Genomic DNA, 17,178 nt, shown 5'->3' with positions numbered 1-17,178 from the left:
GTTCTCATGAGAAGAAATTACCACAATGGGGTCATAATTCTGCATGAAATTTCACAATAGTCTGTGCTTTATGAAACAGCTGCTCATTTATATCAGTCCAAGGGACACAATAACCCTGTTAATAAAGTACTTTCTTTCAGTGATTTTTATGTGGTATTTACAGAGTTTTACTTAATTCATTATCAGAACGAAATGCCAAACACTTAAATTTCTTTAAAATAAATTTATTTGGCTCTTTGATTTGATTATTTGATTCTGTGTCTGCAACCACAGGGGCATCCCAGTGAGCTGTCAAATGAGTGGCTTTCAATCTCTGTAGGATTATATTTCTACAATTGAGATCTCTTGTGCAACGTGTATGACCTTTAAGCTGTATTTCAAATCTCTCTCCCCAGTGTGTTTCTCTAAGCCACAACAACCTTTTCCTAGCATCTCACCAGAACCCTGGAAAATTTCTCTCCTTATGCATTATGTTTTAGGGGTAGACCTGAGTAGACTGATATTCTTCTACAGATAATTTTGCAGAATTTTTCACCCACTGTTGCTCTTCTGCAACAAGTAAAGAACAGGAAACCATAGAACAAGAAAAACAGAAATTACCTGCGTGTACACTTGCTTTCCTTGAACTGTGCTTAGTATATTCCCATTTGTGTCCAGAAATTATAAGATATTTCCTGCCTTTAGTTGAAGGAGTTTCCTTTGCTAGCAGGGAAAATGACTGGCTTAGTTTATGTGGTCCTGTAAGTACTTAATTCTTTTCATTTCTGGCTATATGATCAGTCTTTATCAAATGTTCACAAGTAACCTCTGGTAAAGCACGTTTTGTTAATTGAAACTAATTGTTTAGGGCCCTCTTGTCTCAATGCTGTAACAATGGATCAGCTCGTTTAGTCTCTCTCCTATTAATGTGATAAATTGCCTTCTAAGAATCTTACTTCAATTCGGAGGGCAAAAGATTCTGATGTGGCAAAGATTATTCTTACAGTTGAAGTCAGCAGTCAAATATACACATGAATTTAGAAATTACAAACAGAATGATTTTGTTTTTCGTTAGTCATGGGAAGATTCTGCATAGCATAAAACAGGATTGTCTTTAATTTTCAGATGAAGATGCATTGTATGCTGTTACTGTCTGGATTGTTGCAGATTTTGATAAGCCAGCTGGTAGACAACTGCTTTCTAATGCCTTGAAAAGCCTGGTGAGTTTCTAGAAGATTTTACTAAAATAGTTATTATGAATATGTTCTTAACAACTCTCTGCACACATTCAAAAATCATACTCTTAAATAAAAGTCTAACAACTTTGTTGATCAGGTGTAGCCCAGAATGTTACCTGGAAGGACTTGGGGATACTGCCTGTTGATGTGAACCATTAAGCATTGTTCTCTTGTATTCTATGGAAATTAAGCAACCATTTTTCCCTGTACTCTTTGTGTGCTTCTAAGATCAATTTTCATGTGTGTTTTAATATGCTCCTCCTAGCATCCACATTTATGAGTTTGCTTATTTTTAAGTTCTTCTGTGTTAACAATAAGATTTAAAGTATGAATGTATGAAATATAAATATACTTCAGAAAGTATAAATGTCAAGTCAGTATAAATGACAAAAAAGGACCACTGTTTGGGGCAGGTTAAAAGAGTACTTAAACTGAAATTGGGAAAGCATCTAGATTTTCTAATCAGAAATGAAATAGGAACCACCTAAGGGAATTAGAAAATTGGAATGTTGCCAAGAGAACGTGATAACAACTATGTCTTAGAAAGAGGCTTTAAAAAAGATTAAGAAGACTATTCAGTACAAGTCCTTGTTACAGAAAAACATTTAATTTCTTGAACTGCTTGATTTATGTCTCAGGCTTGACAGATGTACTCCCTCTTAGCTTCATTTTTTAACCCTCTTCAGTAGGGGAAATGTGCCACAGCTCCTATCTAAGAGGTGAGAACCACCTGGGCAAATCCCTTTGTGTTGGTGAGAAGAATCTAGGAAAAAACCCCAAAACATTAGATAAATTTCACGTGTTGCTTGGTCATGTAATTTTCAAATTTCATGAGGAATAAAATGAAACAGTATTTTTTTAAGTCCACTGATTTGTATTGAGGTTATTTACTCCTTTCTAGTCCATTTTATCTCTCAAGTCAGAGTCTAATATAATTCCTGATAGTATCAGAGCTGGCACAGTCACCACTTGCTCATGACTTGCCATCAGCATTTGAAGTAAAGCATGCAAAAATCTAGGAGTGAAAATGGCTGAAGGAAATTCACTTCTTGCTATTCCAGTTAATACATGCCATTTTGAAAACTCTGATAGATTTTTACTTGCTTTGGAAAAAAGCTTAAGCTGTCTTAGCTGGAAGAAACCTCTTGAGGTCATCCAGTTCAGCCTCTCACTCAAAGTGGAATTATTGCCTTCATTACATCAGGTCAGCTATAGGTGTGTTTGAAGGATTTCTGAAAATCTCCAAGAAGGTGACTCTGTCTCTCCCTTTTCAAATTACTCTGCCTTCCTGCTGTAGTTCTTTTCTGCCAAGCCAAAGTTTGTGTGCACTCGTTACACCCTTTGCTGATAGCAGGAAGGGTTTAGCCCTGTCACGTTTTTCACTCCCCCTTCAGCACCTGTTGGTTGCTGTGCAAGTTCTCTGTAGTCTTCTCTCTGCCAGGTGGAGCAAGCCCAGATTCTTCAGTGCTTCCTCATAGTTTTCTGATTATCTTGGAAGTACTTTGTGGAAGCCTCTCCAGTGCTGAATACCAGTGATTGCATTCCTTATTTTTTTGTTCCTTCCTGCATTGGAGTTTATTTACCTTTTCTTCAGTTAATGGTGTTATTTGATCCTACCTTAGAATCATCACACTCTCTGGTAAAATTTGAGTGGCATCAGTGATTTTTAGCAAGTGAAAGATTCTGCTCCTGATGAACATTAGAAGAGTGATAAGTGGATAAATTCTCTTGCATTTATTTTATGCTTAGTTCAATAATTTTTGAAAAATAGACAGACAAAAAAAATAGACATATAAAACTAGTTCTGAAGTCTGTAAATGAATACTTGTTTATATCCTTTGTACAAAATGCTCAAAGGCAGCTGTTCTATTAAAAAAACTTAACAGTTCTATTTAAAATATTTATCACAGAATAGGTAAATCCTTACTAATAATACTTTTACTCACAGTTGGAGTTCTGAATTAGTCATTGATGTATCTTTTCTAAAGACAAATAGCTGCAAAAAATTAAATACTAGCATTTCGTATAGTTATAAATGATATGAATACATTAGGTAAGAGCAGATGGAAGTGTAAAATTACTTATTGTTCTGTGTTTTTCTTTGCAGAAAACAAGCAGTCATACACGAGTTGGGATTTTGAACAATCCTTCATCAAAAATAAAGGAAGATAACACAGCCATTGCAAGAGGAATTTTGGCTGCTTTTTTTACTCAAAACAACAGCAACTTAAAAAGTTTCCTACGTAAACTCAGTAAGGAAGAGACAGCAAAATCCCTTGCTGCTGGAACTAAAATTGTTAAATTCCTCATCCCAGTGAGTACAAGCTAAATTAGATTACTTCCTTTTTTAATATACATATATCTTGTTGGAAGGAGGTGGTGAGAATAATAGTGTTTGGCTGAATGGCATGAAGTTTATTACCCATACACCTTTCTTCTCAAGCAGACTTGGATTTTTGATTACTTTCATGTGATTGAAGAATATAGAATTTTTTTATTGGGAGAAAATATGAGAGTAATGAAAAAAATCAGTATAGAGGTGCTAGATAATTGAGACCAAAATAGTTTCATTTTTGGTTTTTTTAATTGTTGCTCTCATTTAGTTAAAATAACAGTATTAATGTTCTTCAAGAATTTAGACTTCAGAAAAAGTTAAGACTGCATGAGAGTGGAGCTGAGTTATGAAATAACACCTGTTAACTACTGTTTTTTGTCTCAGAAGGAGTTGTAAATATTAGTATTTTTAAGTAGGAAGTGTTGGAAGACTAAGAAAACTCTCTCGAACCATATTAGAAAATGTATATTTTTGAGTCATGCTCTTGTTTCATTGTTTAATAAATTTTGAAAGACATAAAGGTCTCTAATGAAGCTGTGTAAGCTGTTACTAATTCATGTCATTTTATTAATTGTATCTGAATTAATCTGTTTGCTTGGTCTGTTTATTACTAATGAAGAGATACATATCAGAATAATTCTGACAGGTGAGGCACAGTTCCAGTGTAAGTTTCAGCATGTTTTTCCCTACTTTGAAAATGGATTTGTGTGTCTTTGTGGATGATGTTGGCTTCCCCAAAATATGTTCAAATTGTATCAATAGCCATATTAGAATGGCTGTTAGGTTTTTAGAGTAATTACAAATTTTTGTATATCGTTGTCCTAAAAGTGGAAATACAGTTGAGTTGTTAACAGAGCATTTCTTTCGTGCGGCTGTTGTGCTGGATCATGGAAAAATTGCTTAAGCTCAGACTCAGCTTTGCTCTCACCGTTATTCACAGTGGCCCCAGGGTATAAACTGCACTCTAGGTGGTTGTGAGATGTGGCTCACCACCAGCAGTTATGTGCTTACACTGAAGCTGAGGTGGCTATTCCACTTTGATTTCTGGTTTTACCACATAACTTGAAGAAAATCTTTGATTTTCTCACATGTTACAAAATTTATTTTTGCTGAATCATTCTAGCATCTCATGCTTTACCTTTGCTTTAGGGAATGGATGGTGATACTTTTGAGAAGAAGTACAACACTTTAGGACTGGATTTAATTAAAACTCAACAAATGTTCTGCCAGGAGGTTCTGAAGCTGCTTCCTGGGCAAATGGCTGTTATTAGCAATGGCAGGGTAAGAAGGAAATTAAGTCTCTCAATCTTTTTTTAAGATTTTTTTACTTCTGGAACTTCAATTTCAGACTAAAGAAAATGCATTATATTGATTTCCCATTTATTCAGACAGTTGTTAGAGAATGGTATGAATGTTTGCCTTGTTTTTTTATTTTGTTTACTCCTAATTTGTTCATTAGCTCCATTCCATTGAAGCTACTATGTGTGTATGTCATTCCCACAGCTATTTTAGAGTTAATCTGACAAAATTAGTATCTGATTTATTATTTGTGAAGTCTAAGAATAACTTCTGATCCTGAAGTTACTTTGATTTTACTATGTAAATAAATGTATTTAAATTACACTGAGTAGGTTAGTATTTCAATCTCTAAAACACCGCATTTTAATAAATACTATGTTCTTGGATAGTCTTAATTCTTAAATGCAGATAAAAGTAATTTTGTTGTTTCAAGTTCTTGTGTGTATATGCTGAAACCAATAACCTTAATTACAGTTTGTCAACAGACTATCTGTGATCAAAAAATACAATGTTGCATTCAATATTTAGTACTTGTTAAATGACAGTCAGTGCCTTACATTACAAATACAATTTACAAGCTACATTTTAATTATACTTTTGGTTTACTCGACCATTCGAAACAGACAGAAAACTATGTTGGCATCTCATAACTGGCAATTCTTTAAATTTAGTGAGTTTAGTTACTCTTATGCATCCTAAAGGTTTCTGAGATGCAACTGAAATACTGCTAAGAAACACACAGAAAGCATTTCTGTTGATGAAGCCTTAAAGAATTGTTGGCTTTTTTGCGTCAGCTCCCTCATAACTATATCAGTGAATTTATTTTATAAACTATTATTACTGTTATCCATGCCTAAAAAAGTTCAATTAATGTAATATTTTATGTTTTGAGGAAATAAGTTTCATAAAAATATTTGGATAAATTCAATAATGTATATTAATGTCTCTGTGTTTCACTCTAAACTATTACTTTTAAAAAGACATGGGATAACCTTAATTTCTGTTCAACTATTTCATCACAGAAGTTTTGCTTTCATGAGCAAATTATTTTTTTCTAATTGATTTCTCCAAATTACCATAGTATTTCATAATTACACTGTGGTTTCATCTATCTCATACATCATTAATTAAAAAAAAATCAAAAGTGGAATTTGTTATATAACCTCTCATTTATAGGAAGCAGTTGAATTTTGAAGAAGAGGCATTCAGTACCCAACTTATATAATGAGATTCTACATCCTGGGAGCCCTGTAGGCTATTGGAGCTGTCTTGGGTCAATTTGGCCTGATAGACTGAGTAGGAAATCCAAAAAACATCCTCAAAGCTGTTTTCTGGGATTTCAAGGCACTTTCTTTCAGCCACCAAAAAATGTAGTAATCCCGTATCCACTCAAAATGTGCATTTTGTATCCTTTCCCATTCTTTCTATCCATTCTGCTTCATTTGACGAGTGGTAGGATAGGATATGTGTTCATAGAATTAAAAAACTGAAGAGTATGGTAGACAAATAGTAATTTGAGTTTAAAATATTTTACATAAGAGAGCTTTTTCTTGGAGTTATTTCTACATGGTGTATTCCATAACAGAAGGATGTATAATGAAAAATAACATGGATATTTCCATTGCAGTTATTCTTTGGGATTGATAATTAACTGTAATCCTATAACTGTAAAAGCCTAATACTGCATAGTTACTATAAAATTTAATTAGTTTTGTAATCAGTAGTATTAATGTATACAGAGATTGGGGTTTCATAGTCAATATTGTGCATTCATTTAAAAAATTAGTTTATTTTTACTTGCAAACAGAGCATTATTGGGACATTCTACACTTAACATTTTTTTTATCTGTCTAAGGTACTGGGTCCTTTAGATGAAAACGAATTCTATGAAGAAGACTTTAATTTATTGGAAAAGATAACATACAGTACTTCAGCAGAGAAGATTAAAGCCATTGTCAAGGAGATGGGAAACAGTAGTAAAAGGTAAAATTCTCTTGCCTCATACATGTATGCAGATCAGCTGAATTACTCGAAATACTTTCCATACTTTACTGTCCTTGCAACCAAGAGTACAGTTAACAGTAAAAAAATCCTACTAGGTTTTGTTTACATAAGTGTAATTGTAAAGAATAATAATAAGCCTGATAAAATACTTAATGCATCTTAGGCCAAATATGAGTATTAATATTTGAAATTGTTTTTGGGAATTGTTAGTAAGGGAGCCTGTAGAGGCATGGGCTGATGTTGTGCCCTGACACCATGGTAAGCAACATTCACACGTCTGTTCACTGAGGAAGTGTAAAGATGAGTTCAGGCCATCTTCTAGTCTAAGGATACAGCTTATGTACAAAGAAGAAAGCAAAATTATATTCTTCTTACAGTATCTCTCAACTTTCTGAGTATCATTTCTGTTACCTAGAAGGACTGGTACAATTGAAAGAATCATTACCAGAAAAACAAAATCAACAAGAGGCAGAACTCAAGTAGATAAGTAGTGAGAGACAAAACATATTTAGACATTGTGAATTAACAACACTGAAATGGAACTATTATTTCTAAGGAAACTTCAGTAGGAAATTCCAATAGAAAAATCTGAAAGATGTGGCCATACTTGAAACCAGAAACCAGGTCATTTATGTCTGTTCCTTAATGTTGTCATAAATGGGAAAAAAATAAATAAAAAGAGCTAGAAATGTCAGCAGATCTTAACATCATATACTCACTCCTCTTGATTCTGAATCAGATCACTTTGGCAAATTTGTGACTAATAAAACCTTGCCATTAATTCAGGTTTAATTTTGCTTGTGGACCAAGTTCCACATTTTCATCAAAGCCCCACATTTTCATAAAATTACACAGATTAGAGGACCCAACTGAGAAAAATAATTTCTGTAAAGCTGAATGATAACTGTGAATTCTGCATCTCTTAAAATTAAGAAGCATACATTTCACAAGGCTTCTCTAAGCCTATAGTGGTTCTTGGGCATTGTCATGCTAAAGGTTTAGCTCCAAGCTACAAGTCCTGAGGTGGTAATCAGCTTAGAGTCCAGGTCTGGGATGTGGGCTTCCTAAATATCTTTTATACAAAGAGACTGACATTAAAGTCTTACTGTTTTACTCGTTTTCTAATGGAAACCAAACTATATGTGCCTTATTTGATACAGTGGCAGTGACTTGATTATGAAAATAGATGCCCTGCTGTCATCTTTGCCTAAAACAGAAATGAGACAAGATGTTGAATTACTCAAAGAGCAGTACAGGTCAGTTTTGTCATGATAATGCACTTAGAGTAATTTTTTATTAACATTTGAATGTACTGATGATTACATAGTCTATGGAAAGTTGAGTAAGCATTCTAATTTTGCAACTGTTGTATGAACAGCCTGCATCTGCCATAACATAATGCATCTTTACCTTTTTCCTAATAAATTCATTAGTAATGCCTATTGTTTTCCCAGCTTTACCCTTTGCTGAAAAGAGGGCAAAGGGCTACATGTTTTAAAAGGACATGTGATAATACAAAATCTGTGCTCAAATTACAAATTTTTATAAAAATTTTCGTCATGCTGTTTCTGAATCTCTACTTGTTTTTGTTGGTAAAGGTGGTCCAGTGTGTATGCAATGGGCTCTCCCTGTTGGTGAAGGCAGGAATGAAATCAATAGCTTTTCTAAGAGGCTGACACCTTTTTCAAAGTTACACTAGTAGCAGTCAGAAATGTGCTGCCACCATATGTTTTGTGCAAAACAAATTCTGAGTGTCCCTTTTCTCTATTTATAGCACATGACTTTTTTTTTTTCATTTTTTAAAATATCTTCTTCCTGTAAATCCAGAGTACTTTAACTGGGGTTTGCTTGACTTAGCCTAATAAAGTCTATCAAACTGAATTATTTTTTGGAATGTGTAAAGCTAGTCCAGCCTGTCAAGTTTCACACTTCTCAAATGCCATTTTTCCTCCTTGTTTTTTTTTTTTTTCTTTTTAAATTGTCATCACCACTATTTGTCTGATCCAATGATTCCAGATCTCTATGTCATTTTGTAGACAAGTGACAAAAAGGCCCTTTTTTAAGTCTGTGTTTTATTTTATTAATTTTGTTTTAGAGAATGTATCTAATCACTAACCAATATAGAAGTATGTAGGTTAATGCTATATTTTTTACTCCTGTTTGCATTTAGCTTTTCTAATTGTATCACAGCGAGCAATCATGATTATTGCTTGAAATTAGGGAAATATTTTCTTGAGCAGTAAAATTTTAAATGCCTCTGATATTACAAATCCGTGTCTAAAAATATTTGTCATTTCAACAAATTCAGTTTTGAGTTTTCATGTCACTTGTTTTGAATACTTTTTTAACAGTGTAGTAAAATTCGAGCCCCAAGAGAATGAGCCATTCTATGACATCATTGCTATTGTGGATCCATTGACAAGAGAAGCACAGAAGATGACCCATTTATTGATTGTAAGATGATGGTCATTTCTTATAATTTGCTTATTTGTACTTCAGTTGTTACTAAAATTGTTCTAATTTCCACATACAGTGTAGTAAAGAGTAAACAAAATTTGGTTGTTTTTTCTTTTCCTTTAAAATATGTATTTAGTAATTTTAATTCATAAAAGTTGAGAATTACCTAGTTCATCATTATGAATATCTAATTTGAAAGTAAAATTCAGATGCCCCATGGCCCAGTCCTCTTAAAGTGAGCCTGTAAGTGCTCTCTACAGTCAGTAGAAAGAAAAGAGGAGATTGTGTACAAAATCTCAGGAAGTATGTGCTTCTTTCCATTAAACCAGATTACCTTAGTTTTCCAAGGTACCTTAATGAGGTGGTCTAAATCTGATGTGTAATATCATCATAAGAAGATTGGACTATAAACCTTTCAGCTCTTGGAGAGATATTTCTCAGTTGATTAATGCTACCAACTATATCTAGATAGCCTTCCATTCTGTGTAGCTATTGATCTTCTAAAGAGAAACTGTCTTAAAAACACAGCTGCTAAAATTATTTTCTTCTTTCACCTACTACAGAATATCACTGTGTCTCAGGTTCTTCTATAGTTTCCCATAAAAATGTAAATTTTGTCTTCACTTTATGGTCTTTTATAATTCTGAAACCTCCAACTTGATTTTTGCTGCATCCTATTTTATCCTTTTTTTCCCTGCAGTAATTATGCAAGTTTCATAAATTCTTAAATTGCTTTCCCCTTCCCATTTTCATACCCTTTTATATCAAATGTTGAAGCATCTACTCGCTCTTCATATAGAGGGGGAAAGTAAAACATTTTTAAAAATTAATTTAAAATTTTGCTATTTCAAGATTCTAGAATACTAGCTTTTTCTCTAGAACTAGATCTCTCATTTCACCCTTCTCAGCGAAAATGAAAGCTTGATATTACCAAATGAAAATATTTTCATGTTGAAATGACTGGAAGCTCTCAATTTATCCAGAAGTTCATATTATCAGTATAAATCACATCAAGGATCTTGTATCTCAGAGCAGAAACCTCCATTCCTCTGAGCTCAACAGGGTCTCTCATGCCTGCCGAGGCAAATGACAGCCATGGTGTCCCAAGCTGTTCAGCTATTGCAGGTCCTGCTTGAGTCATAGGAGCTCTAGTTTTCTTCAAAGCCAACCCTTAGGAGAAAGTAATGAAATGCTGTTGAAAGTAAACAAACGAGAAATATTTTAACATAGATTAACCTTTTCAATAATATATTTTAAAAAATGAAAAATAGCCTGGAATTTTTAATATATATAGAATACTTATTATTTTTACCTAGAAAGCCACCACCTCCTGCTGTAGAAACAAAAGAGACATACAAATATAGCAAGCCACAAACTCAAAGTTCTTAAATGAATGCCTCTCTGATTAGCTTACTCTACATAGGTGATTTCAATACTATAAACTTGAGTCACTGGAATATATTTATGTTTAAAGGTTTTTTTCTTTCAGTCACATAATTGGATTAGAGCTAAGTATATTGGATTGGTAACTATTCGTGGTGCAAAACTTGTTGAGTAGCTACCATGGCAGAACACGTGATTCTTGCCCCATTCTGCATTGAATATGTCCATATAATGGTTGGGTTTTTTCACCCTGGTGAAACTACTCTATTATATTAGGTTCTGTCACTTAATAGTCACTTCGAATAAATATTTTGGTATTTTTATTAAAAATACAACCAAAAAGTTACTCATATTAAGTGGAATTAAAATTGAAAGAAGGGTAAATAGCTATAGGTAGGCTGTAATCTAAGCTCTGCTTAGTCTGAAAGACTGGCAGTTTAAGGATAGAGGAAGGTATGAATCAGAGCATGAAGGAGAGCTCAGTCAAAATTGCTGTCTGTTTTTAAAATCTATTATTGTATTGTATTTAAAATATCTTATGATTATATCATAAGAACTGCTCTTATCCTCTCCAGAGTGAGGCAGGTAGCACCTTCCACATAGTCTGTGTTTTCCTTTTTTCAAAAAGTTTTGTTACAGACTTCAGCATCGAGTATTTCCAGACAAGGTAGAGTCACTATCCACTATAAATATTTAAATGCCAGACATAACTTTACCCATGGTAGGCCACATGAAGGTCTCAGCAGAATATATGGAAGAGCTAACTAGTTCTAATGTTATGAATGTCATCTCTAAGGTGATGTGAGAAAAGTAGAAAATCCTTCTGCTAAAATGGAGAACAAAATTGAAGCATTGTGGATTTTTTTCCTCATGCTTCAGTGAAAACAAGAAGAAAGATTATTCTATATACTCTTAGGATTATCCACCTTTTTTTCTTGTTCCAGTAAGTATCCAGTAATTCAAAAAAGTGGAGGAAAAAAATCAAACCTTTTATTTTTTCTTGTCAGTTATCTTTTGCATTTTTTTCTTTTGTTCATTCTGTCTTCAGTGAGGACTTACTATTCCATCCCTAAATTAAAAGGAATCTCTGAAGGAGCCCCTTTTGGTGATCTAGTCTGATTTCCTATATAATGCATGTCACAGGATTCCTTTTTCACAATTATTATTTGAAGTAGAAGTAATGTTTAATGAGTTCCTAGTTTAAATATTACCAAGCAGTTGTGTACAGATTAGAGCTCCTACTGAGATTTTTCAGTGGCTAATTAACCTTACTGTTAAACTCAGACTTGGAATTACAGATTTTTGTTTAGATCCATGCTGCAAGCATTGATGTTCTCATCATTTTGCCAGTTCTGTTGAAGATTCTATTATAAGTTTGCTTTCAGTGCAGATGGTTTGTATTGTCCTGAGGTTTACAAACAATTCCAAGTGACTGAATAATCATGGTTTACTGAGTTACTGTTCTTCAGACAAGTTGTGGTAACTCAAGTAAGTGTCTTGCAAATGACTTTTTATTATGCACATGCATAATAAAACTAGTTTTTGAATAATTTCCTCCTGAAATATTTCAGCCATGTTGTACAGTGTTCCCTGAACTAAATTTCTATGCTCTTTGAATTTTCTTACTTAAAACAGACTGAACTCTTCAAGTATCCTATAAAAGAGTCTTCCTAATTTTGTCACCATTTTCATGTGTTAGCTAAAATGCTCTGGTTTCTGGTGTCCTCAGAAGCCCTAAATAACAGAACCAAGTTCAGTATTTCAGAAACTGTATTGTTGAAAAACGCAGAGATAATGAATTATTGTCTTATTTGTCATTTCCTATTTAAAGTCCTTTGAAATGTTAATTAAGAATGGTGCTTTTTTTGGTTTTGGCTACTGTACTAAATTTCATGGTCAGCTGATGAATTGGGATGATGCATCAGCCTTCTTTAAGATAATTTCATTCTATACACAGAAGCCTATCAATACAGATTGCTGAAGAATCATTCTTGCTATTGGATGAGGGTTTTTTTTTTGTTTGAAGATGAAGTCCATACAGGCTATTATCATTCTTTTTATTCTGAATGGTAGATAGATATCTGAGTCACTTTGACCTCTATTTTGATTTTGGTGGTTTTAAACTTTTATCATGTAATGCTTTCCCTTCTCATGCTTTCAGTGCTCTTAGGTTCTCATTTCCTGCTTCTTCATTTGTTCACACCAATATTCTATTCCCTACTCTTTGTTTTTTATTCAAGAGTTTTTCAGTGATGGTATTCAGGTGACACCAAAGATGAGAATAAGAAACTAGGAATAGAACAGGTCCCTAGGACTAAGTAAAGTTACAACATTGTAGTAAAGAATGTGTGTTTAAGCCATGGGTTGAACTGAGGAAAGCAAAATTATAGTTATAATAAAAGAGAGATTTAATGATGACTATTGTATTGCTTTGATCCCAATTTATCTGCTATTGTAATAATTTTAGATATTAGCCTTATTAGTATTGGTGTTATAACTTAGCTTTTATATCTTACTGGCCTTTCTAATATCCATAAATGTAGGCACAGCTGCTTTATGCTTTCAGGTAAGCACTTTGTGTCAGAAACCACAGAAATGAGGTAATTTGTTAAAGGTTTTTATGAGTGCTTTAAATAAATTACTAACTTTGTTAGCTTTAAGCAAAACAAAATAGATTGCTCACAAAAATAAGAAAAAAAAATACTATCCTAATATTATGGTTCCTATATAACAGTATCCAGAACATTACTATTTTAGAAATTAACAGATGAAGAAACTGAGAGAAAAAAAATAGAAATATGTTAACTTACCAAAATGTTTTGAAGTTAATTAAATGGTTTAATACATCATTAATCTATTGCTGACATTTAAAGTTATTAAATAATTGAGTATTAAAATAGTTCTCTGAACTTCACTATATTTAACAATTTTCCATATACTACAACTATTTTAATAAGAGTGAAAGTAATTGTTTTAAGACTAGTTGTTGAATTAAAGGCATGTTTTGTATATGGAGACCTTCAAGTGTTTTAGAAACACAATGTAACAAGGGTGATAATATCATTTACCCAAGTATTGGAAAATGGAGGAAGCTGCTCTTGAAAAAACTGCATGAGTAGGAGAAGACATTAATATTTTGACTATCAAGAATATCATGTGCTAAATCATGCAGTTTTAGGAAAGGGCATATCTTTATTTACAGTATCTGACAATAACCTTTACAATAACATACAGATAAATTTACATCTTTAAAGTTTTAGATTCCTGCTGAAAATTGAGAAATGGCGTGATGTCACAAGGGTAACTTTGACTTATTTTCAAAGTTTGGTGGTTACCAAGAACGATTTTTTTACAGAGATTTTTTTTTTTTCTGTAGGTACTCAAGGACATTATTAATATGAAACTTAGGTTATTTTTGAACTGCAGATCTAAGCTGTCCGAAGTGCCACTGAAGAGGTTAGTGGTTTGTAGCTTGTGATGCTCATTTTAGAAAAACAGCCTTAATGGCATATATTTTCTTAAAAAGTAAACATTGCTTTGTGTTTCTGAATTCTTTTTGTTGACTCATTTTTCACTGAATGTTACCTAAGCAGTTTGCACTTGTTTAGAGAAAAGTTTGTGTTCTAATGTGTCAAGTATGTTATCACAGGGAAGTGATCCAGTCCATAAAATGCATCTCTCATTAACAGGCCTTAAATAAATCAATAGTGTCTCCTTTATGCCTGTGAAGACTTGCAGAGGGGGATTATCTAAGTTGTTCCCTTCTTTACAGCCCACTGTTTGTGTAATGAATTGTACAGATTCAATACTCCTAGGAATTAAATTCATTTGAATAAATGTACAGTCTGCATTTGTTATATTGAGATGATGTTATATTTCATTGAGAATATGATAGCCTCAATGCATCTACTATAAATTGGAAATTTCTTTTATCTGTGTGTAAAAATCAGGGTTCACTACTTTAGTGATAGACATTTACATTGAAATTAATTCTCCCCAAGAGGATTTCTTTCCCTCTAAGAGAAATAGTTAAGCACAGCCATTTCTTTGGCAGGTATAATCCTATATCCTATAATCCTATAATAAAAAAAAAAATAAAAAAAAAATAAAACCTATAATCCTAACACCCATATTATCAATTGTCTGTGAAAGAGGCTGGTGGTAGTGCCTGTCTTTCAGTCAGTGGGTTGGAGAATTAGTCATTTGCTCACAAAATAGAAGTCCTTAGTTTTTATGCATTTTGAGAGGAATTACATCTCATGTTCCACAAGAGGGTCTTAATTATCAGTCTTCTGAGTGTCTTCTTGTGTGAACATCATTATGATGGCTTTTGAAGCTGGCACTCTTCAGGTCTGGGTGCCTGCTTCTTTCCTTGTGTTTGGGAGAACTTTTATGTATGGAATAATTGGGGTAAGAGCTGGAGAGGAACAGAGAAACCCTACCCTTCCTCTGCTTTGTACTTGCTGCTGCTAGTGACAGTAGCCATTCTCAAAGACTTCTTATCCAATAGAGGTTAGTCCTTCTGCATAATTCAGTGATACACATTCTGAGAATTCAAGGCTGCTAACAGTCAAGCTATGTAGATGCACCTCTTGGGTATTCACTTTCATAGCCCTTAGAATGTTAATGGAATATAAGCACATCTACAGAAAAATCACCAAAAGTGAATAGGTGTGTGTTCATCTACCAGCCCATTTGAGATGCTGTAGGTATTGTCTGATGATATTCCAAAAGAATAAGCTACTTTGCTTCCAAATTTCATCATACTTGGTAAATACTCACTATATTTGAAAATATTTTAGAAGAGCTTCATGTTTGAACTTTGTATTTCACTAAATGTTGGGGTTTTGTCACACTTATTTTTCAACAGCTTCTATCGTTTTGTTCTGGAACCAGAATTGACTTATGGAATCAATAAACACATTCCTTCTGAGCCTGTAGCAAAATTCCTAGAGTTGCCAGAATCACCTCTTTTGACCCTAAACATGATCACTCCTGAAAGCTGGTTGGTTGAAGCAGTAAATAGTTCCTGTGACCTTGATAACATTCATTTGCAGGAAGTAAGTAATAGATTGCAAACACTGTAAAACTTGTATTGACCCCTCTACTTCAAGAGGGAAGGGGAAATGTTGCAACATTTGTCTTGTTTATATTCTCTGGAAATACTTTCTTTGGTAATTGATTATTTAGGCAATATTTTACCATTTCTATTGTCATCATGTTTTGTTCATTTTCTCTCTTAAAAAAAATATAAGTCTTAAAGGAAAGCAATGGAATAGAAAAAAATCAGAATGCAAAGTACAAGTTAAAGCAATTTACCTGCTATACAGAGCTTTGTGTTTAGAGAAATACTACATTTAAGATAAAAGTAAAGCAATTAAAGGGTTCTTTGTGTTTCCTAGTTCTTGTAACCTAGGTAAATCTTCATATAAACTGGAATATTAATGTAGTTCACAATTTTTTCAGTTATTATTTAATTATATTTTAATCCCCCATCCTCAAAATCATAAGATTTGTTTGAGTCAATAAGCTTATGCAAAATATTGAGGGTGTTTGATTGACCAAAGCTGTGTGTTTTGAAAGTGTATTGTGAAAGTAAAGCTGGGAGTTACCTTACCAAGGCAGAGATGCCTCAGCTTCCTCAATGGTCAGTGGAAGGAAGGTTTCTCCAGAGAGTCATCTTTCCTCTTTGTCTTGGATACCTGTTTTATAATTGAGTGAAGTTCCTTCTGGATGGACTTCTCTTGGTTTTTTTTTTGAATGTGGGAGTTACCTTGTGGTAAGTCCCACACAACATGTTTGTGGCTGTGATATTTTGTTTTTCCCACATGGTTAAGTTACATAATTTATTGATGAAGCATTCCTTCCACAGATAAAAGGGGCAGTTATAGCAGAATACGAGCTGGAATATATATTGCTTGAAGGACATTGCTTTGATGTGACAACTGGACAACCTCCTCGAGGGTTACAGTTCACTCTGGGCACAAAGAAGAGTCCTGTCATGGTTGATACTATTGTGATGGCCAACCTCGTAAGTACTTAGTACAGGAATAGTCATTACAATTGCACACTTCTTCTGAGAATTCTTCATGAGCATCTTGGTCTGTAAATCCATTTATCTGTGTTGCAAGCTTAGTAATGCTAAAAGTAACAGGCACATCCTGGAGCTGAGCTCACCTCCAATTTGTTGAGCTTCCCCACCCCCAGCTCTTCTCCTGTGATGCAGTATAAGTTTGAATAAGCCTAATTTTATACTCTTACCTGAAGTGCCTAAACTGGCAGCCTTATTGCCTCTAGTAGGTGGTAGGAGGCAGTTATATTCAGGCTGAGATTCCCTGACAAATGGAAGGTATGATTCACGTTCTGATTAAAATAATCGTTTCTGTTACACAGTGATCCAGGCAAAAGAGGGCTCCCATTTTAGATGCTTCAGGTGAGTGCTTAGAGCCTTGATGGGGCATGTGCACCTGAGAATTTCTCTCA

General features: G+C 33.7%; 1 protein-coding gene across 3 annotated transcripts in view; it reads left to right on the top strand.

Annotated features, from left to right (window-relative positions):
• UGGT2 (UDP-glucose glycoprotein glucosyltransferase 2) overlaps positions 1-17,178 on the top strand; it is a 76,696-nt gene that overhangs the window by 40,634 nt on the left and 18,884 nt on the right. For all 3 annotated transcript variants that reach the window (XR_014955943.1, XM_085581304.1, XM_085581298.1), the window contains exons 20-28: positions 1,105-1,199; positions 3,325-3,531; positions 4,702-4,833; positions 6,707-6,834; positions 8,016-8,111; positions 9,207-9,309; positions 14,072-14,151; positions 15,566-15,755; positions 16,568-16,726. Coding sequence is in view for 2 of the 3 variants with exons in the window: in XM_085581304.1 (XP_085437430.1) it covers positions 1,105-1,199; positions 3,325-3,531; positions 4,702-4,833; positions 6,707-6,834; positions 8,016-8,111; positions 9,207-9,309; positions 14,072-14,151; positions 15,566-15,755; positions 16,568-16,726 (1,190 nt within the window). In the remaining variant the exon portion in view is untranslated. The remainder of the gene's footprint in view (positions 1-1,104; positions 1,200-3,324; positions 3,532-4,701; positions 4,834-6,706; positions 6,835-8,015; positions 8,112-9,206; positions 9,310-14,071; positions 14,152-15,565; positions 15,756-16,567; positions 16,727-17,178) is intronic.

This window comes from Lonchura striata, chromosome 1 (assembly GCF_050655825.1).
Source record: "Lonchura striata isolate lonStrDom1 chromosome 1, ASM5065582v1, whole genome shotgun sequence".
NCBI classification, from domain to species: Eukaryota; Metazoa; Chordata; class Aves; order Passeriformes; family Estrildidae; genus Lonchura; species Lonchura striata.
This window is presented reverse-complemented; position numbering and strand designations above follow the sequence as displayed.